The sequence below is a fragment of the Lissotriton helveticus genome, chromosome 10, assembly GCF_964261635.1.
Source record: "Lissotriton helveticus chromosome 10, aLisHel1.1, whole genome shotgun sequence".
Classification (NCBI taxonomy): Eukaryota; Metazoa; Chordata; class Amphibia; order Caudata; family Salamandridae; genus Lissotriton; species Lissotriton helveticus.
In genome coordinates this window covers 82,609,403-82,632,163 of record NC_136071.1, presented here as the reverse complement: position 1 = coordinate 82,632,163, position 22,761 = coordinate 82,609,403, and the positions used below count along the sequence as shown (strand labels likewise).

General features: G+C 47.1%; 1 protein-coding gene across 1 annotated transcript in view; it reads right to left on the bottom strand.

The window, feature by feature from the left end:
- The window catches only part of COG7 (component of oligomeric golgi complex 7), a 219,679-nt gene that overhangs the window by 74,992 nt on the left and 121,926 nt on the right, over window positions 1–22,761 (bottom strand). Inside the window, exon 11 of the mRNA XM_078664791.1 lies at window positions 5,746–5,862. Coding sequence (XP_078520917.1) covers window positions 5,746–5,862 — 117 coding nt within the window. The remainder of the gene's footprint in view (window positions 1–5,745; window positions 5,863–22,761) is intronic.

The window sequence follows — 22,761 nt, the reverse complement described above, 5'->3', positions numbered from 1 at the left end:
AACAAAGCCTTCACATTTTGTTTTTTCACTTTGTTAGCCACATTCGCGTACATTTTGAAGGTTACATTTAGTGAAATCCACAAGAGTTTGTGTTTGAGAAACGTATGATCTTTGATCACGAGCATTTTGGTGAGAACGAGGTGGCCTCAGGTAAGCAATCTAAAGTGCTTCGGCTACAGAAATAAACATGTTACTGCACCTCGAAAGTTGTAATAAAGTTAAAACCAAGTAGTTTGTTTTCTTGTTATTCCTTCACTTTTCCTTTGTAGAAAAATCTTGTCCACACTTAAAGTATTTTCGTTAAGGGCGAAGGCTATACACAAAGGCGGTAGGTTCAGAGAACTCTAGCAGATCCTCCAGGAAGCAGAGACACAATGAGAAGTCTACGGTGGTCCTAAGATCTACAATGGCCTGAGCTCTCTATATTACTGGGCACCCTTACTCTACAGAAGAAGTATCCCACTTGCATCTGGTTCCTCTAGCGATTTGGGAGAAGACAAGTTTAAGGCAATCCCAGTCGATGACCCAATTCAGAGAGGACCGCAAGACATGACTCTTCGACTGAACCTCCAGGCCAGATGAATCAGTAGGCCCCCCAGCGCCTTGAGACCCTCACGAGTGAGTTATAAAATTCTGATTGATTGAAGCCCAACAGGGACTCCCTGGTTTCCCTCTAACTGGACAGACGTCATTTTCCTACTCAACACATCCCGGTCACTGTCCTGCATTTCCATCCATGTTTTCATACTCTCAAATGATTCTGTTATGCAGCTGGTTTAACTCTGAGGGCTGGTGCATAACATACATTATTGTTTTCTGATGTTCGTTTGGCTACAGTTATTTAGACTTTCTGTGATTTTGATCAACAGTTGCCTCTGTTCTTTTCTGAATTAAGTTTGGCCACAAAAATCTCCTCTATTTCAGTCATGGAGTAGGTTGCGTTTTCTGTGACTTGGTTCTATTTCTGATCTATGGTTGGTTGCGTATGCCGCAGAGTCCTAGGTTTCTTGCTCTGATTGAATTCCTCGCCGATTATGGGCTGCAACCAAAGAACAGCAGGTGGGGGTACCCATCTGCACCTCACTGGACGGATTCACATATTAGATGCTGTCGCACACAGGCATTGTCAGGAAAACATGTAATTCTCAAATGACAGAAAGGTGAAGCACAGCGCTTTATAAAACCGATAAAAAATTAGCTTCCTTATCACAGTTACTCACATATGTTAATTGCTTTGTGGCTGTACCTCTTTGTTCCTTACACTCACTGCTGCTGATCGATGTTTGGCTCTGTCGTTTACTCTGATGTACTACTGCAGTGTTCCAGGGTTAGTGAGTTTGTTTGTTTTGAACTGTTGATGTTACATAAGAGTGCACTCTCTCATTACTGTGGGTTGATGGTAGTTCATATAATATTGTGATTTATATTTCTTCATTTTGAGGCTGATAATATTGACCTAAAATTGGATTATATTCAATATATTGTGTTAGAATTGGGGGTCTCTAGTTGGCAGAGGTAGGTACCTTTGTCCAAATAGGGCCCCTTGCCTTTAGTCAGGGTACGGGGTCTACACTCCTAAATAACCCCTGCTCACACCCTTGGTAGCTTGGCACGAGCAGGAAGGCTGATCTCAGAGGACGTGTGTAAAGCATTTGTGAACACATACAGTAATACAGTTGAAACACTACAAATGGACACCACACCAGTTTAGAAAAATAAGTAATCTTTACTATACTTAACACAAGAAAAAACAAAAATCCACAATACTGTAATCAAAAATAAGACTTTAACATGGTAGAAAATAGATTAGTTCAATGTAGATAGTAGATACAACACTTTACTCTCACAGTACCTGGGATGCGTCGCGCAATACAAACAAAAGGGTTGCAGGGAAGTTGATGAGCCGTTCCTTACACTCAGGGGAGAGGATGCGTTGGTTCCTTACTGCTGCGCAGGGGAGTTGAGGCTCACTTCCTTACTGTGTGGGGAGTTGATGCGTTGTTTCTTACTGCGGCCCGGTGACGATGCGACAAGATTGCGCCACGATGCGATGCGACGATGCAACAAAATGGCATCTTTGGTGTGATAACATTGGATGGGATGCGTGCACGCCCGACGGCTGTGGGGCGAACTTGGTAACTTTTGAGCTGTGATAGGCCCTGCATCACGCTTCTCCGGTGATGCAACGGCGACCTCTGCGGCGGCGACACGCTTTCCCGGTGATGCAACACGCTTCGTCGGTGATGCGACAGCGAACAGCGGCAGCACGCATTTCGGCGATGCAACGGCAACTGCTGTGGCGGCGACACGCTTCTCCTCGTTGCGTCTCTCTTCCAGCTCCCAGCGACACAAAGTCTTCTCAGAGGGCTCAAACAACAGTAGGCACCCCTAAGCAGGTAGAATTCCCAGCATGGAAATTCAGGCAAGCTGGTGGTGAAGTCTTGTATTTCTGAGACTTCAGGCAGGAGGCAACCAGACTTCAAGCCCTTGGAGATTCTTCCTCAAGATTATGAAAAGTTTGCAAAAGTCCTTTTCCCCTTTCCTTGGCAATAAAGTAACCATTGCAGGCCAACCCCAGAAATAGCAAAACAGCCCAGGGGCAGTCTTCTCCTTCAGCTTCCTAGGTTCTTCTCCTAGGCAAAGGTTCATTGTTTTTCCCAGAAGGGATCTCAAGTTCTGGAGTCAGGGCCCCAATATTTATACCAGTAAATCCTTTGTCCTCTGAAGGCAGAGGGTGCCTGTGCCCAGCCAAAATCAGTTCTGTGCAGCTTCCTGGCAGGAGGTGGAGACAGCATTGTTGAAAGCAGACCTGGCCCAGGAAGCTGACAGGAAATCTCCTCCCCCTACTCTCTATTGTATGAGGGCTCATGTCAGTGAAAGGATATCTCCGCCCACCACTCTCTATTCAATGCAGGTCTTATTCAGCCCAGCCCTGACCAATCAGACTGCTAGAGCCAAAGCCCTCTACAGCCCCCTGTCACTCACAAACCAGACATGGAATACACAAACCTAGCAGAGGCATGCTGGATAGTTAGGCAAGAAAATACCTACTTTCTAAAAGTGGTATTTATGTAAAAATCACCCACACCATAAGATGTATTTTAACATTCTGAGTTCAGGCATACTAAACTCGAATTTCTACCTAGTTCCCTGGGGCAGTTAGGATTATAAGAGGTTATAATCAAACTGCCCATTCTGGCCTATGGGAACAGGCGGTCTAGCAATAGTGGAAAACAAAAATGGCTGTAATTCACTATCAGGACATGCCACACAAATCAGGGCATGTCCTACCTGTTACATACAATGCACCCTGCCCTTGGGCCTACCTTAGGGGTGACTAATATGTAGAAAAGGGAAGGTGTAGGGACTGGCAAGTTGGTGCACTTGCCAAGTGGACATGGCAGCCCCAGGCTCCACACAGGCTCTGCAATGGCAGATCTGAGCTACATTTTACAAGTGGCTTCTGTGGGTGGCACAACCAGTGCTGCAAGCCCACCAGCAGCATTTGATTTACAGGCACTGGGCACACATGATGCACTGTACTGGGGCCTGACAAGTAAATCAAATAAGCCAATCATGGAGTCACTAATCCATTACAACAATTTACAATCGGGAGCACTTGCACTTTGGCACTGAATAGCAGTGGCAAAGTGCCCAAAGTATCTAGACCAGCAAAAACATAGCAAAAACACAGGTGGCAACAGCTAAAAAAAAATGGAAGGGGGACCCAAGCCAACGGTGCCAGGTCTAACATATTGTTACTATTTTAACCTTCATATTGTCTACCTAACCTGATAACCTATTGTTTTAATCTATTATACATATCTGCACTTACATTGCAATGTAGTGGTTAGGTCGAAGCAGTGGAGGCAATAATATGATTGTGCACTATAATGCATGGATACAGGCCCTCATTACAAGTTGCGGAATATCACAGGACCATTAACTACAGGGGGATATCGTCCTGGGCCACTACAAGTATCCTGGTGTCTCTGGACCATTTATTTCAAGGTTTGGGACACCGGTTCCGGTTTCACTAGGTGCAGAAGCGATCCTAACAAGCCAATGCAGGGACAGAGACGTGCTGCGGACAGTGCAGCCTAGTCACGAGCATCGCATTGTGTGTTGTCCGACAACACCCCCCACAGCCCGTATCAACCCTGTCATCACCTGTCCTGACCAAGCGACCTGCCCCTCCTCCAGCAATTCCCCTCCATATCTTCCACCTACTCCAAATAGGAAAATGTCACCAGATTTGTCCCTAGAATCATAGGAAAGCATGCAAATGTTTTCCCACAAATCCCAGGTCAGTGTGGTTATTCTCCATCCAGGGGACAAAACTCATAATTGAAAAATCCCAAGTATCCCGGCACCATACTTCAACAGGGTAATGATTATCTCCTGTTGTGACGCAATTCCTCTCTCTTGGAAGCTTACACATTCATCTATTTCAAAGGAGTCAGTTCTTACTCTCGGTGCATGGCAACTTAGCTACATATACTTGGCACGTTTCTCATTCTTACAGATGGAAGCAGCAGGCCCTTCCTTCTTGAAAAGAATAGAAGACCCATACTCTGCGTAACTTACTCTTGACACCTCTCCTTTGGGTCGAAGCAACACCAGGTCTTCATCTTTAATCCTGACTCTATGGGAGGGCAGACAACTTTCTTTTCCTTGTTCCAGTGCTTCCCTTGGGGTGATGCACAGAGTTTTCCCTCATACTTCGCTCATATGGCAGCTTATATCTGAAAACCGTGCCAGTTGCATTTGATTAGCCGCCACCCAGAACTAGTGCGGCACTTCTGAGGTGGATCCCACAGAGGAAGTACATCTATATCAAGATACCATCAAGCTCCATGGTAAAAAATATCCTATAATGTTTATAGTGACTCTTAATCCATTGTGATGGTAGGCCTAATACCACCAGGCAAAGTGTACTGGAGAGTCTGCCTGCCAGTCTGGGGCTAAAGAGAACAGAACCTGTGCAAGGAGGGGGATGCATAAAACAAATGAACAGCACATTGAATACGTAAGGGAACCAAGGGATATTGTAGCCTAAAGTCATGTACTGACTGTTATGGGAAACCGCCTTCTTGAGTAGGTATGTATATATGTACATACATATGTATTTAGGCAGAGTGTGTAGAGCAAAATAGAGAACAGGATTATAGAGGTAATTTCAATGCAGATTAGTGAATTATCTAAAAGTGGTTTCTGATTTGAGGACTAACTCACACAAGAAATGTACAGAAAGAAAGGAAGGAACCACCAATTATACAGAGACTGAGAATTCAAAATCCAGGACAGTTTAATCCTCTCCCACTGATCGGTTGGCTGCCTAGATTTGCAAAGTAGGTTTAAAATCTTAGCACTGACCATAGAAATATAAAAAGATTATGTTTAGCCAACGCCACAAGAATGTTTGTGTAGTCCACTTTCCAGTTTTTAACCAAGTGTTTTGTGTCACCTTCTGTCAGTTGCATCTAAGCAGCTGTTTCTCAGGTTTGGACAAGAAGCCAAGTAGTGTGCTCAGTATTCCGAAGCATCTCACATTCATCTATCATGCATGGCATTGACAGCAGCTGAACAAGGATATTGATGAAAATGTCAGATTCAAAGGAATACCATTTTTTGTTAACCCACCGTCCCTGGCAGCCTGGACAAAGTTACTAAGATGTCATGACCAACGTTTACCTGGCAAAACTGGTATTAACGATATCCAAAGATACGCCTCAACCACCTTACCTAACAGAGTTTTGAAAGGCACTCCAGTCCTCCTGGAAGAGAGAATCCGCCGGGACACTGTCCAACTTGCACTTTTTCCTAATCGACTGCAGCGTATTGGTGAAGTCAGAAACATACCTACCAAAAAAACACAAATGAAGGCGGCATGAGATTCCGAGATGCAAGCACTTTACTCAGTACATTTGGTAGATAAAGGACTTTAAGGGGTGACCAAATATTTTCGTTTTAGTCGAAAGAAAATGTATTTCTAGTACCTTGAAAGCACTCTATGGAACACTGTATACAACAAAAACATGTATGCAGTGTTTGTGGGAAAGAGAAATAAGATTTGAGTATCAAGGACAGAAAATGTAAATACCTTGTGTTCCTGTATACTTTCATAATTTGCCCCTGCAACCCCATGCGAAGAAACAAGACTGCTGAATGTAGGAACTCAGCAATCACTTTTAATTTCAGGGCCTTTCTTCAAGGGGTTGTTAGATATGCCAGAAATGACTTACAAGTGCAGGGAGAGACAGCAGTCTGGAAAGCTGAGGATGGAGAAAATAACTGAGCCGTATGAAAACATTTTTAGCCAGGACCTTTTGACTTGCTCTTAAGCTGTTTGATTTATCTGCTTTAGTTAAAAAAAATTCAATCTCACAGCCTTTTGTGAACAAAAAACAAAACATACATTATAGTGAAATAACCCCCTTTCTCAACATCCAAAGAATTAAGAAACTTACCTCAAACTACAAGAGGGGATACAAGAGTGTGACTAAGGGGCAAGTCTCAGAGGCAGGGAAGCTGCTGAAGATGTTATGATGCTTTGATGTGTCAAGATTGTTGGGTCCCAGCCAGTGCCGATTATGACCATAAGGATGGCGATAAGGAAATCTTGGCATATGTTGTAGGTAACAATGATAAACAGCTGGGACTGGGGAAGGAGATGTGTGAGGCAGTGGGGCTCCCATTTTGCATACTTCCAAAACTGGGACAGGAGCACATGTTCAGGTGACAAATGCAAAAAGAACAATTGATTGACGGAATGCAGAACAATGTCATACATTCACCACAGTACGAAGATCTGGGCATAAATCCATAGTTTTTTTGCTCACCATGCCATTCCAGTTTGGACCCAGCCATATGCAAATCAGATTTGATCCTGCGCCCAATGGGAACAGTCCAGCCCGAACTGTCCGGCCAGGTCCTCCCTGGACAAGAAACAAGCATCCCAGGACTGGTTTTGGGGTTTCACCCCTTAACAGCCAAGATAGCTTGACTCCAGTGGCATGGAGAGCACCGGACCCACGTCTGGGCAGACCCGTCTCACTTGTGGTGACAAATGCAAAAAAGAACAATTATTGGACATAATGCAGAACAATGTTTTGATTAGTTCAGCATTCTGTCTTTTGCCTTTTTGCCCTAAATGCGCTGGACAAGCCCAGACATGGGTCCCAGGCTCACTGTGCCACTGGATTCAAGCTATCCTGGCTGATGAGGGGTGAAACCTCGAAACCGGTCCTAGGATGCTTGTTTCCTAGGACTAGTTACATTGCTAACTCTGTAAGATACGTGGGATGTATGCAGACTGCAGACTGTTCATTGGCCCTATTCAGCCACACACAGTCTTTTTTGATTTCTCTAGGTTTAACTGCTTTATCTGCCGCTCAGCAGGGGAGGCTAGTGAAAAGGGGAAGAAAGCCTGGATTCCACTTACTACGCGTACGACTCAATTCATTATTAAACTTATTTCATCTAAAGAGACACATAAGGTCACTGCCTGCTTGAAATTGACAGATTGGTGGGTGCTAAGCACCTGTAGCAAATCCATCACAGTGATTGGTGCACCCCCAGATGATTATAAAACGTTGGCCACACTCATCGAGACAATGTCATGTTCCTACTACTAAAGTAAAAAAAAAATAGTAGGTTCATAAATTATCCATGAGAGACAATTTTTTTTAGTATCTCTACCTGCTTGCTGTGTGCGGATTGCTCCTGCCTATTTAGGAATTTGTAACTGCCTGCTGCTTTGGTTGCTGCACTATTAGGAAACCACAGAGCGTTTCAGATGTGGCCGTCATCCGCAGCATCATGTTTTTGTGACCTGGAAAAGCCTGCATTGATTCCCAGCCAAGGTGTGCATTCAATTCAAATGACTCTGTAGACCAAAATGCTTTCTGGCCCAGAAGAACAAGTTACTTCCCCTTGGTAACGCCTTAATCTGGTAGAGACTCTATTTGCAGATTCCTTACCTTAGAATTAACCCAGGCGTCAGATTGGATCCGGATATTTGGCATGAGCAGCACTAGTAGGTTTTATGCTCCGCCTCATCGATCTAAAGAAGAGGACAGACTCCACTGGCTGGACCAAAAAAGAGCGTTGTCAGTCTACCTTGACTGTACAAAACCGTTCTGGGTGGATGATCAACTCTTCATGGAATAGGACGGAACCAAGAAAGGAAAGGCGGTGCCATCTCCTGATGGATGGTACTTTGCATTAAGATCTGTTGTGCATTGGCCAAAAAGAGGCCTCCGGAGGGCTTGCATGTTCATTCTACCATGGCAAATGTGAGACCACTGAGTTAGCATGCAGAGTTACGGTCCTGGATGATTGCCAGGCAGCAACGTGGGCCTCTTTGCATAGGTTCACCAAACATTACTGCCTGCACAGTCAGGTCAGTCGGGATGGGCACTTTGCCCAGTCAGTGCTGCGGTACTTTCTGGTTTGTATCGTGTTCACAGACCCTTCTCTGGGGAGGTATTGCTTGGGCATCTATTCAGAGGTAAGGAATCTGTCAACCGCCTGCTTCCACTGCCTTCGCATGCAGCACAAGATCTTTAGGTGGATTCCGGTGAACACTAGAAGGACCGTCACACAGGCCCTCATCATCAGCAGACTGGACTACGGACAGATGCTCTACCTAGGAATTTCCGCATGCCTTCCGAAGAGACTCCAGACAATACAGAACTCAGTGACAAGACTCATGCGTGACCTCCTTCGCTCAGCTTCCCTCTCCCTTGCAGACACCTCACAGATCTGCTGAGCCAACAGCAAAGGACGCTCCTTCTCGCACCTGGCTGCCAATGCCTGGAAAAACCTCCTCCTTTACCTGAGGATCAAAACGTCAATCCAGCAATTCAGAAGAGAACTAAAGACCCAGATGTTTTGAATCTTCAAACCTCCATGCAGCAGCAAACAGCTCCAGCACCTCGAGACTCTTAGGGGCAAATTGCCATTCTATATACATGTATGATTGATTGATTGTGGGTCAGATGAACAAGTTACTTACCTTCGGTAATACCTTATCTGGTAGAGACTATCTTGGCACAGATTCCATACCAATCCACCCATCCTCCCTGTTCTAGATACAGGGCTGTTCTCTTTCAGGGACCTAGTTCCACAGAACAGTGTCCAGTGTTCTTCATGGCGCTGCCCTTCTGGTGTGAAGAGTCACAAAAAAACCTGATGTCAGCACGCTGGGGTGGTGCCTATATAGGCACCGCGCACATCACTTCCCGCGCATATTACGCCAATGATGCCACACAGAGCTAAACAATACCACTTACTGGCGCGCAGTAGTACTGCTCACTAAAAATGTCCAGATCCAGTCTGACACCTGAGGATAATTTGAGGCTAAAGAATCTAAGGCTAGAAGTCTCTATCAGATGAACAGCATTTCTAAAGTACTCTTTAAAAAACACATCTCCCAGCAAGAGCCTTGAGATCAGCAGACTTATTCTAGCACCAGATACCAAGTGTAACATGAGCTAAATGGGTGGCCTCGTATTCTCTGTCTGAACGGCAAATCTATTGAAAGATCTTTCGGTCTCCAAAAAACGCAAGAAGGCTTCATAGAGTTTTAAACAGAAATAAAATAAACATTTGTTTCAGCAATCTTACACTGGTCTATAGTAATACCCATCTGTCAAACCTCCCAGTACTAATAGATCGTCTAAGAGGGGGAAATACTTATATAATATAATAACATAAACATATGCACTAAGGGTGTCTGCGAACTCAGTCCCTATGAACTTGTTGGATCTGAGATCTCAATGCCAATGTTGCCTTAGCCAGGACTTAAACTAAAACTCACCTCACTCAATAATGCCCAAGCTCCACTCAGCAGAGAGACACTCCATGCAAAAGCCAAGATGCACAACATGATGGAGCTCAAAGGCTGCATAGCAGGAAGGGAAATAGCTTGGTATGTCTCTCCCTCATCCACCTGGTAAGTTCAATCCTCCAGTTCCCTGCCTTTATACCTAAGGGCTCAGGCATCTGCTCCCCAGCCTAGCAGCATCGGAGAAGCAGTATGCAAGCAGCACCAAACCTATGTGCTCCCTAGTGATCGCGTGCAGTTGCACTTACATATACTGCTACATGCTTATAGGAGTTTCAAGCGTGCACTTAAAGTACTCTTTCATTCATCAGAATCTCTTGGATTTGAAAAGCAACGTGCTGCCCTGCAGTTGTCTGTGCTCTTAGCTTTACAGCACTGCACTAGTCTTTGCTGTGCTGCACTGAAGTCTGTGCTATTCTGCTTTATGCCACTCTATCTCTGCCCAAGTGTAGTTAGGACTAAGGGGGTAGAAGTGCTACAGCGCCTTCATTCTTACAGTACTTGAGGACTTCTCAGTCAGTTTGCAGTATAAAATCGTGTTTTCTGTAAACGGCGCTATCACCAGTGCTGCACACTATCTGTGCTTCACATAACCATGTGCTGTTCTGCAAAAGTAATACTTCTAATATCTTCACCATAAAAAGGACACAAGGCCATCATCATGTGGAGAAGTGTGGCTCACTGGTTAGAGGAGGCAGACCCTGATGCAGAGGTCAGACCCGGGACCAGGGTTCAATTCCCGACGCGGCAGGGCCTTGAGCCCAAATGTCCACGGACTCGATAATTCTCGCCTCGGTGCCTACTCAAATCATGGGTTCACACTCTGCAGCTCTGGGCAATAGCTTGCTTAATCTCCACTACGGCCCCCCCCCGCGGCGGGATGCCTGGTCTTCACCTTGGGGATGCCCAGTAGGGGTAATCTCGCAGGGAAAGCCAGGACGGGTTCCCAATGCAAGCGCTAAGGGACCGGTCGGTGATTTGGCGCTATATAAATCGACATTAACATAACATAACATAACATTTCAGCAAGGTAATGCTTTGCGAGCACCAGAGTATATGCTTCTGTGCCTCCTCCACTCCCTGAAAGTCAGGCAGCTACACCCAGGCACGACTGGAAAGAAATATACTAATCCAGACTATCTAGTGGCAGCTTTCTTTGAAAAGGACAGCTTTAGTAGGAGAGGAAGCATGTGTGACACTACAAGGAAGGTGGAAGGAATGAGTCACATTAAGCCTGAAGGTGTAATCTTAGCTTCTCAAACACTAAAAATGAATAGAGGATGACATTTCAAAACACAAATGGAGTATTTGGCTATTTTTAGAGCCATTACACACCTTAACTGGTGCCCTGTTACAAACCCCAGACACAGAAAAAAGCTAATATTTACAGTAAGCTGATATTTTGATGCTCATCTCGTATTTGTTTGCAGAATAAAGACAGCAATACAAACATCTTTCTTTCGATCTCACTCTGCCACTGCATTGAATAACGACCTTTTAAAGCAACAATGTCAATCTGTGCAGGAGTTAAAGAGCAGCCCCCCATTCCTCACTCTTTGACTGAGTTAAGTTGATAATATTTGTTCCCTCACACCACACTGCTGCATGGAAAATATCTCCAGGTGTGTGTACCTTTCCCCTCGCAATACACCACAGCACAAAAACAGTTTCACCTTACAAATGCATGGAAAATATACAGACCTATAACTTTGGTCTTAGGTCTGCACTCTACCCGACAGCTCCTGCTCTTCGTCGCTACCTGCCTGCTGAGCCCAGCCCTGGGTATTCGAGGCTGCTGCCTCCCTGTATTTGCCTTGGTAATTATGCTTTTTTTCTCTTGGCTAATTTTGTCATTTGTGTCCCGCTTCTGCCACTGCCTGCTTATTTTGTTATTTTGTGTCCCGCTTTGCCACTGCCTGCTCTTGGCCATTTTCGTCACTGTCCCTGCCCCCTTAGCGCTTCCCCCGTTCCCGCCACTGCTGTTCCCGGCCGCTCCCCCCCACCCGCGCCCGTTTTCCCGCCTCCCAGCTGAGCCTCCCTCCCCTCCCCTATTTAGATGCAGACCGCTGAGCGGTCGCGCCTAAGGCAAGCCCATCTGCGTCTGACCACGATCCGCACATGGCCAGCGCCAGGAACCCTGCCCCTCCCAGGACCCACTGCGACAAACTCGACCACCCTCAACGCCCTCAATCCCGGAAGACACACTGGCTGCACAAGAACCGCACCGACCACCCCCCAGGAAGAGTTCTCATGCAAAGCCTGTCACAAGTCTTTCACCATCGACGACGCCCCCATGACCACCGAAGGCCCGCCCGGTGCACACACTACCAACACCCTGACCTGCATACTCCTCAAAGTACACTCCCTGCACCGACACGCCGTAGACGTCTGGTCCCTGCTCAACACCCTCTCGCCTGACGTTGCCTTCCTCACAGAAACATGGACCAACACCACCTCAGGCCCGACATCGCCACGGCTATCCCTATCGGCTACAAGGACCAGAGGAAAGACCACCCCCAACCACCCAGGAGGAGCACTCGCCATCGCACACACCACCCTCCTCCGACTCTCCACATCCAGCAAGAGCGACCCCCACTCCGACACAGAGCGCCTCCACTTGCAGATCCACACCAACCCCAGGACCACGTTACGCGACACCCTCATCTACAGACCACCGGGCCTTCGCACCCAGACCGCAACCACCATCACTGAGCTCGCCGCACCCCACGCAATCACCTCCACCGACTACATCCTCCTCGGAGACCTGAATTTCCACCTCAACAACCGCAACGACCTCCACTCCATCACCCTCCTCGACAGCCTCGCCAACTTCCGACTGAAGCAGCTGGTCAACACACCCACGCACAGAGCTGGACACACTCTGGACCCTATCTTCGCGGGAGGAACAAACATCCGGTTCAGCCACACCATGCAGCCGCACTGGACAGACCACCACTGTGTCCACTTCACCTTTAACACCACCAGTGCACCCAAGCTCTTTCTGCGACCGCCACAAAGAAACTGGAGCAAGGTCACAGAGGAACGCCTCAACGCCACCCTTTGCAAAGAGCCCCCCAGCGCCACGACCTACACCAACTCCGCAGCCACATAACTGCACCACTGCATCACCCGCACCCCACCAAGCAACGCCCGCTGGAGGCCACCTGGTTCACCAAGGAACTACAGGAAGCCAGACGCTCCTGCAGACGCCGAGAGAAAACCTGGCGAAACCAGAAAACGTCAGAAGCACGGAACAACCATAGGAGCGCCATGAAGGAATACCACCAGTGCATAAGAGACATCAAATGAGCCTTTTTTAAGAACAAAATCCAGACCAACGTGACAAACGCCAAGGAACTGTTTAGCGTCATACAGCAGCTCACAAAGCCACCCAGAGAAGCCACGGACGTCACACCCTCCCAGCAACTCTGCGACAAGCTCAGCACATACTTCCAACGTAAGATCAAGGACCTCTACAACAATTTCAGCGAACCGACGCTGGATATCACCCCCCCCCCCCGCGCGCGCGCGGCCGATCAGCCAACTATCTCAACCTGGAAGCCGCTACCGCCGAACACATCACCACGACCATGTATAAAACCCACTCAGGAGCCCCCACGGACCCATGCCCACCGCACATATTCTACAGGGCCGCCATCATCGCACCCGCCTGAACTTGGACGGACCATCAACGCCTCCTTCACGTCCGCATCTTCCCAGATGACTCGAAGCGGCGGACTTAAACCTCTCCTCAAGAAGCCCACAGCCGACTCAACGGACCTGAAAAACTACCGCCCATCTCTCTCCTCCCTTCTGCAGCCAAAGTCACCGAGAGACTCGTGAACACCTAGCTGTCCACCTTCATCGAAGAGGACTCCATCCAAGACGCCTTCCAGTCCAGATTCCGCAGAACTACAGCACCGAGACCGCCCTCCTCACCACCACAGACGACATCTGCCTGCTACTATACCAAGGACACACCGCGGCCCTCATCCTCTAGACCTCTCCACTGCCTTCAAAACCGTCTATCATCGCACCCTCGTAGCCAGACTTCATGACGCCGGGATACAAGGAACCGCCCATGACTGGATCTGATCCTTTCTCTCCGGCAGAACCCAGAGGATCAGACTCCCTCCCTTCCTCTCCGAACCTACCGACATCAACTGCGAAGTGCCCCAAGGCTCATCACTAAGCCCCACGCTCTTCAACATCTACATGCCCCCCCTCGCCGCCATCATCAGACAGCATGGGCTCAGCATCGTATCTTACGCAGAGGACACCCAGCTCATCCTCTCAAAGATCCCAGAGACACCAAACGCTGCTTCCAGAGGGAATGAAGAACGTGGCAACCTGGATGAACGACAGCTGCCTTAAGCTCAACTCAGAGAAGACCAAGGTCCTTATCCTCGGACCCTGCAACTCCGCCTGGGACAACACCTCCACACTCTGAAACCCACCCACTCCTACAGACCACGCACGCAACCTCGGCATCATCCTCGACTCCCCCCTCTCCATGAACCGCCAGGTCAACGCTGTTGCTTCCCCTAGCTTCAACTGCCTGCACATCCTCCGAAAGACCTTCAAATGGATCCCCCCCCCGGCTGCAGAAATAGCGTCACCCACGCACTCATAATCAACAGACTGGACTACGGCAACGCCCTCTACGCCGGAATCAACATATCCCTCCCTCCTACACAGACTCCAGACCATGCAAAATGACGCCGTCAGACTCATCCTCGGAACTCCACGCCACAAACACATGTCCCAAAACCTACGAGACCTCCACTGGCTCCCTGTCGAGAAGAGAGTCTCCTTCAAACTCCTCACACACGCCTACAAATCCCTAAACAACATCGGACCCAAATACCTCAACGAGAGACTATCCATCCACGTACCCAAGAGGAACCTCCGCTCCACCGACCTCGCCCTGGCAGAGGTCCCCCGCAGAAGTAGAACAGGTGGAAGAGCCTTCTCCCACATCGCAGCCAAGACCTGGAATGGGCTCCCCTTGAACATCAGACACTCTCCAACCCAGCACACCTTCAGGAAGGACCTCAAGACCTGGCTCTTCGACTGATCTGGAGCTCTCCCCCTCCCCCCAGCGCCTTGGGACCCTCACGGGTGTGTAGCGCGCTATATAAACCCCGGATTGATTGAGGAATTTTTCCCTTCCCTCTCACTGTACTACAGCACGAAAACAGTGTCATTGTAACACTGCATGTAAACTATTCCCAGGTATTTGTCCCTTCATCTCACTGGACGAAAAACTGTATCATATTACATTTCAAGTCTAAAATACATTTCAATCCGGATGGATTGAACTTAACTATGCCATACTGGTTGCTATGCATTTGTTTTGACTTGAGTGGATTCGTGACAGCCAGGCGCGGCCCGTGTAGGTAAGATCGGTGGGGCCGGGTGGGGAGGGATTCAACAGACGACGACGGGGGAAAATAAATTATTTATTTAATTTACCCTCTGCGTCATCTGTCGAATCCCGCCCCACCACTCTTACCTGCACGGACCGCTCCTGGTGACAGGTATCTTCGGTCTCATTATAAAGGTTCTGACATCTGAATTCCGGCCAGTCCATCATTATGTGACCTGAATTCCACCCAGTCAGGTGTTAGAATGCAGAGCTCCACAATACCCAGAGACTTGTAAATGCAAGATTTTCAAGCTCATCATAGTAAAATATGTACATACCTTGGAACCTCAGGAAAGGGGAGGAGGATGTCGTATGTAAATCAATGAAAGATACCAATGCTGGAGAACTGCAGTTTCAGGTAAGCACCCTTTTCCCTTTCCAGCACTGGATTTTTCATAAAGTCACATGTTTGAATTATAATTTGCAAAACTGTCACAATAAGTAGAGGAAGGTGGGAATCTGTCTCTCCTTATAAGAAAAGGCCCGGGAGTACTGCTTCTCCCACTGCCAATTCCCTCCAGAATTAGACATTAATGCAATAGTGCTTTGTGAAGGCATATGTCATCCTCCAGGAGAAGAGCACTTACGGCACATACGTGTCATGGAGTGGGCTTGTGTTGTGCCTTATATAGATAGGTTTGTTCATCGTGATGTGAACAATAGTGATGAAAAATATGATCTCTATGGCCAAAGTCTGTTTAGTTAGAAGTTTACACTAACTAGGTGGTCAATAAGTTACAAATAACTAGTTCAATTGACAGATATTTTTGAACATCTAAAGAATGAATAGATCTTTCTGCTGCAGGAGTTGGGTGAGGAAAGAAAGTCGGTAATGATATTTTCTGGTTTGGATGAAAAGATGTTGGCACTTTAGGAATAAACCTTGGACTTGCGGCCAGACTACCTTTACCCTCAAAGAGGTGCAGGTATGGGTTCTTACAAAAAAGCGCTTGCAATTCACCCAATCTCCTTGCTGACATGATTGTTAGTAAAAAGGCAGTCTTTAACAATAGGTACTGTGTCGTGGCACTATGAATTGGTTCAAAGGGCATTCTTACCAGGTCTGCGAGAATTGTATTAGGCTCCTAAGATGGTGAAAGTCTTAATAGCTCCAGAAAAATAAGGAAACACTCATGAATTCTTTTAAAATTCTTGAGTAAAACAATGATGGCTCATTAAGCTTCCATAGCTAATTTGTTTCCGAACTATGCAGATGCGATAATAAGTGATGAAGGGTCATCAATATACAGTTTAACGCTTCTGAGTAAGCCCATGTCAAATACCATTTCTACTTAAAAAAAATCATTACAATTTGGCTCGACTCCCTCAGCTTGAATTATTGGTCTGCAATCTTCTGAGATACCCAGGTGACCAAATTCTAGGACATGTGGAGCAAAAGATTTTCACCATAGTGAGAGAATTCATGGCCCCTCGGTCCACTACATCTGAAGAGAGGCCCTCTGAATCCTGGGCTTCGGATCTTGCTGATTTTTTCACTAGCAAGATCAGACTTATACAAGACTCTTTTCCACCGGGAGCATCGGCGGGGCCGATCAACTCTGAGCATGCTATGTTCCCTCTGGCCCCCCCAGATGTGACGTTGGCTGTGTTTCCACCTATTTCAGCCCCTGCTTCCTTAGTGCTTATGGGCAATCTTAAATCTGGGTCGCCTTTGGACCCGTGCCCTGCCAAATTCTTGGCGAAAATTGCGGAAGTGATCAATCCGCTGGCGAACCCTCTCCTGAATCTCTCGTTGAGCCAGGGAGTGGTTCCGCCGGCCTGGAAGCAGGCAATGGTCATCCCTCTGCTTAAGAAGCCCGGTCTTGACCCGAAGGCCCCAGTTAACTTTAGGCCTATCTCTCTGTTGCCAGCCCTCACGAAGATTCTGGAGAAGCACGTCCAGACGGTGCTCTCCAGTTTTTTAGAGACACACGAGATTCTGCACGCTACCCAGTCTGGCTTCCGTCCAAATCTCAGCACAGAGACCGCACTCCTAGAGGTTTCAGAAACCATTAAAGGGGTTCTGGACACTGGGGGCAAAGCCATGCTGGTGATGTTGGACTTGTCGGCGGCTTTTGACACCGTCCCCCATGATGGCCTTCTCGCAAGACTCTATGAGATTGGCCTACGAGGGACGGTGCTCAGCTGGTTTTCTTCCTTTCTTGTCGGCAAACGGTCTGGGCCTCCCCAGATTCTGCCGTGATGCCGCCTTTGGGAGTCGGGGTCCCACAGGGCTCTATATTGAGCCCGACCCTTTTCAACATCTTTATGGCCCCTTTGGCGGCGTTGGCGGAGTCATTTGGGGCCCAGATCGTATCCTATGCAGACGACACCCAGCTCCTCTTCTCTTGTAAGAGTGGAGGAGACTTTGATGGGGAGAGTATCCGGGACTGCCTTGGGGCTGTTTTTAACTGGTTCCATCTGAACAGCCTCAAGTGCAATTCCGATAAGTCCGAGGTACTCTTCTTTGGGTGTGATACGGAGCCAGACTGGCAGGCCTGGTGGCCCATTAATATGTTTCCCCCGTCTTGTTCCTCCCAAATTGCTAAGAACTTGGGGGTCAAGATAGACAAGGGGCTAACGTTGAAAGCCCAGATCCTCGGTGTGACGGGTACGTGCTTCGGCCTCCTAAAGATGCTGCGGAGGTTTCTGCCCTTTTTGTCGGAGGAGCACAGGAAGATGACTGTGCAGGCTTTGGTCGGCTCTAGGTTAGATTTTTCTAACGTTCTTTACCTGGGCCTACCAGAGTACCTGCTACAGCGGCTCCAAGTCGTGCAGAACGCTGCTGCTAGGGCGATTTTTGGATTGAACAGACGAGTAAGTGCTGCGGGTTTGCTGCAGACGTTGCACTGGCTTCCCATCCGCAAACGGATTGCCTTTAAGGCATTGACTTTGGCCTATAAAGCGCTCCATGCGGTGGGAGCGAAGTATCTCCAAAAGAGACTTGCCTTTTACCATCCGGCTCGTTCTCTGAGGTCAGAATCTCTGTTCCTGGCGGCTGTCCCGCGTGTGAAGAGAGCCCGCCTGGGAGGCCGCTCCTTTGGATTGCTGGCACCACAGATGTGGAATTCATTGCCGCTCACACTCCGGGGGGCCACCAGTTTACTTGCCTTTAGGAAAGGCCTCAAAACCTGGTTGTTTACTCAGTAGGCCGTTCCGTTGTTTTCTCTTTCTGTGCTTTTTTTCCTCTCCTTTTTTAATGTGTTATGTTATTGTGCTGCAGTTCTTCTTACTTAAAGCGCCGGGACACTCTTTTTGAGTAGCCGTGCGCTATACAAAAAAAATAAATAACATAACATAACATAACAAAAGTGTTAATCGAAGGGATTGTAGATTGCCATGCAGTATTTGTCTTTTGTTCCAGGACAAGTGAAAATCTCGTTTGAATGGAATTGGTATTTGCTCCAAATTGTCTCACAACTCTGCAAACCAATGCTGCCTCGTCCATGCAACTGCCCCAAAGATCACTTTGCCTCTCCCCTTTCTGAGTTTATACAGCAATCTGGGTACTAGCAGTATTGGTGGAAAACTATAAATACATTTTCTGAACCAGGTCAATGCAACCACCCCCCCACCCATGAGGAGTATGGGTAGGGCCACTTGCTTCCTAATTGCTGTGCTTGCGTTTGATTGGATATGCACTGCCTGACGTGTCAACTTTCCATCAACAGAAACACTTCTTTATTCAATTAAAATTCAAGCAACCAGAAAGATGATATCCGCTGACAGGCAAAGCATAGAGATCATGAAACTGAAGTCCAACACAATGCTTGACAATACTTGAAACAGTTGTTTGGATCATTGTGTTGGCTTTTGCAAATGTTTCTGCCCTCAGCCATTCATCTAGGTCTATACATCATAGGAAGGTGGTCCCTGGAGCAATATACTATATATACATTTGTGGTGCTAACTTTAGGCTAAACTGAAGCACTTTCAACAGGAAATGAGATCCCGCAACCATGAAACACAGAAGCTTTCTGTGACTCGCACGTATCAAGATGTTGAAATATGTGTCTTTTAAATCTAAGAAAGATAATTAATCTCCTTTTACAAATAGTAATGATTCTTTCAGTTGATCATTCAGAAGGAAATTTTTACTTACCCTGTAAGTATCTGTTTGTAGCATCTAGTGCTGTAGATTCACGTGCTGTGCATACTCCTGCCACCTATTGTTGGGCTCGGATGTGTGCAAGTTGTTTTTCTTCTAAGTTTTCTCGAGTCAAGAGCTATAGTGACTCCACCCTGGCAATGTGCATGTGCATCCATTTTTAGAATGTTTTCCGCACAGTGGGTGAAGATGAAGATAGAGCTTAAAGATACATAAGAGAGATGACCTTGCAAGAAAGAAAGGATAGAAAACGTAAAGGACATTTGCAACAACCCAAGCTTCTGGAGAGGGGGGTGGGTGCATATGACTCTACAGCACTACATTCCACAAACAGAAGCTTACAGGGTAAACTTTTCAGTTCAGGCATGTATGGCTCTAGACACACCTGCTGCGCATAGACAGTAAAGCAGCCCTCCAATAAGCAGTGGCTAACCAGGGGAATTTGCAGAGTACTAGTACCGAGTACAGCCAGCCAACGTTAGCTAACTGGTATGCAAATACATCCACACAATAGTGTTTAGTGAAGGTGTGGACCAGGTAGCTTCTTTGCAGATACAAGCTATAGGAACGTTTCCTAGGAAGGCCATAAAGGACCCTTTTTTATGGGTAGAGTGGGCTCTTGGAGGGATAGGCAAAGGTCTTTTGCATAACATGTTTGAATATAGGAAACTATCCACCGTGCTGTGCCTGATTTGGAACAAGCCCGCTTCTTTTGCGGTTTTGAGAAGGCAACAAAGAGATGTTGAGTTTTACGAAAGGGTTTTGTTCTATCCACATAGTACAAAAGGGCTCACTTAAATCGGGAGTATGGAGAGCCCTTTCACAACTGAATCAGGCTGGGTAATTAAAACTGGCAGCTCTATAGATTGGTTAAGGTGGAAGGGGATAACTACCTTAGGAATGAACTTAGGGTTAGTACAGAGGACAACCACTATCTCTGTGGATGTAGAAGAAAGGTTCTTCCAATGTTAAAGCCTGGAGTTAACCGATACGTCTGAGATAGGTGATAGTGACACAGAAGGTAATTTTTCCAGAGGGAAATCACTAGGAACTGGAAGGCCCCCGGGGGCCCATTGGTGACCATATGGCACAGGGAATTAGAGAAATGGGCAGGATGTGAGGGGAGACTGCTGCTGAGAGATGAGATGAGGGGAATAGGCACCTTGGATGCGGCCCGGAAGACTCTGGTAGACAGTCCTATAGATCCGGAGCCAGAGTCACCAGTAGCGTCATCTGTGGGGTCGCCTGCTCCTGCCTCTCAATAGTGCGTATGGCCTCAGTAACAGCGAGCTGATGACCTCCATGCCCACAAGTGTTGCACAGCTTACCGGGTGGTTACAATTAACTCATCCTTCTTTCTACATCGTTAATGGGCATGGAATGATGGTTATAAACTTGCACAACTGTAAACACTGACTCATGGGGGAAGTGGGGTGTTAAAAGTTCGAAAAGGTTGCGGGTATGAATGTAAGACAAAGATGTTTTATTGCACAATATTTGCCAATGGAAACCACTGTTCCTATGCTTTGCACTTTCCTTGAAACCGAATAAAAGTTTGTTTAAAAAAAACAAAATGGAAGGTCACCTTCCAGAAGGACTGAAGGGGACAAGAATGGAGGGGCTCAAATGGATGGCCCATGAGTCTAGTGAGAACACTTTTTAGATTCCACACTGAGGCCGGGGCCCGTGGAGGAATTACTCATTTGAAATGTTCCATAAAAGCTTTGATAACAGGGATCCTCAATAAGAATGTATGTTGTCTGTTTTGAAGGTAAGCAGCCACTGCATTACTAAGTGGAGCCGAACGAAAGTGTAGGATCGGCCAGAGAACTGTAAGTGCAGGAGGTAGCAAACAATGTCCTGGACAGTTGCTGCTAAAGGATCAATATGTTGTGAGAAGCAGTAATGGACAAGTTGTTTACACTGTGCAGCGTACAGGCGCGGGAGGTGCGCTTGCGTGCTTTCTTAAGAATGCTCATGCACTCTGGAGGAACGCTTAGAAATCCAAACTCGAACACCTCAGGAGACAAATTGCAAAGCTGAGCATCCTGGGATCAGGGTGCCCGATTTCTCCATGGTTCTGCGTGAGAAGGTCCAGTGTGTTGGGGAGCCTCTCATGCGGAAACACACAGTTCGAGGAGGGCGGTGAACAAAGATGGCTGGGCGAGGTGGGAGCCACTAGGATAGAAGGTGAGAGACGTCTGCCGAAGCCTTTAGAACCATGTACAGAAGAAGTGGGCGAGGTGGAAAAGCATAAGAAAATGTTCCTGACCAATTCATCCACAGTGAGTTGCCTGTGGGCACCTAGGGTGAAGTTTAGGCATTTCTGCGTTTTCTGCAGTGGCGCAAAGGTCTACATCAGGACCCCTACTGACAGAGGTACAGAAGAGAACTTGCCGGTGGATTTCCAACTTGCCGACGTGCTGAGGAGGTCTGTAAAGTCATTTTCCACTCCGGGAAGGCACTTCACGAGCACATGAACTCTGTGCTGGAGTCTACTCATCCAATGCTCTGAGCTAACGCGGTCAGCTGAAGGTAGTGAGTGCCGCCTTCCGTGTGTAAATAATACATGGCTCTCATCCTTCTGATGAAAATGAGGACCATCTTGCCTCAATTCTGATAATGGAAGGCTTTCAGTGCTAGTCGAACGAACAATAGTTCTAGGTAATTGCTGTGGTGACCCTGCTGATGGGGTGCCCACAGATCCAGGACAGCGAGGTCCTGTAAATGCACCCCTACACAAAAGAGAAGCATCCATTGTGATGGTGATCTGTGGAATGAGGTCCAGAAAGGGCTGACCCTGCAACAGGTTGTTGGTGTTGCATCACTGTAGATAGCGATAAGTGCACTCCACTATTGAAGCCTCTACTTTCTCTTAAAGAATGGCCAGTGTCAAACACCTTTCCCGGTTCTTCAATGTTTTAGCTGAGAAGATGGTACCTAAATCTAATTTCTTCAAAATATGTCCCAGAGAAAGACAGCACAAGCTTTTAGAATGTGAGGCATCCATGTAGATTATATTCTTCCAACATGATTTGCAGATCTTTAATAATTACTTCTTGACAGAAGCATCAGCCATGCTTAATCCTGGGATGAAATAGAAATTGTCCTACAATGAGGCTGGAAAATAAAACACTTTCTTTCAGGGCACCACTGAATAGCATTCTAAAAAAACTATTTTAGAATAAACAAGTCAAAGCATTCTGTGAAAAATATTCCTTTTAAAGTAATTAGAGGATGAGCTCAAGAGTATTCCCTATCACTAGATATGTGGTAGAAAATCTGGCAGTTGGAAGCCTCTGGGAGCGGAAGTGCTATGGGTTCTTTGACCTGATGGCCAAAGGTTGGATCGCATAATGAAGTTTGCGGATTACA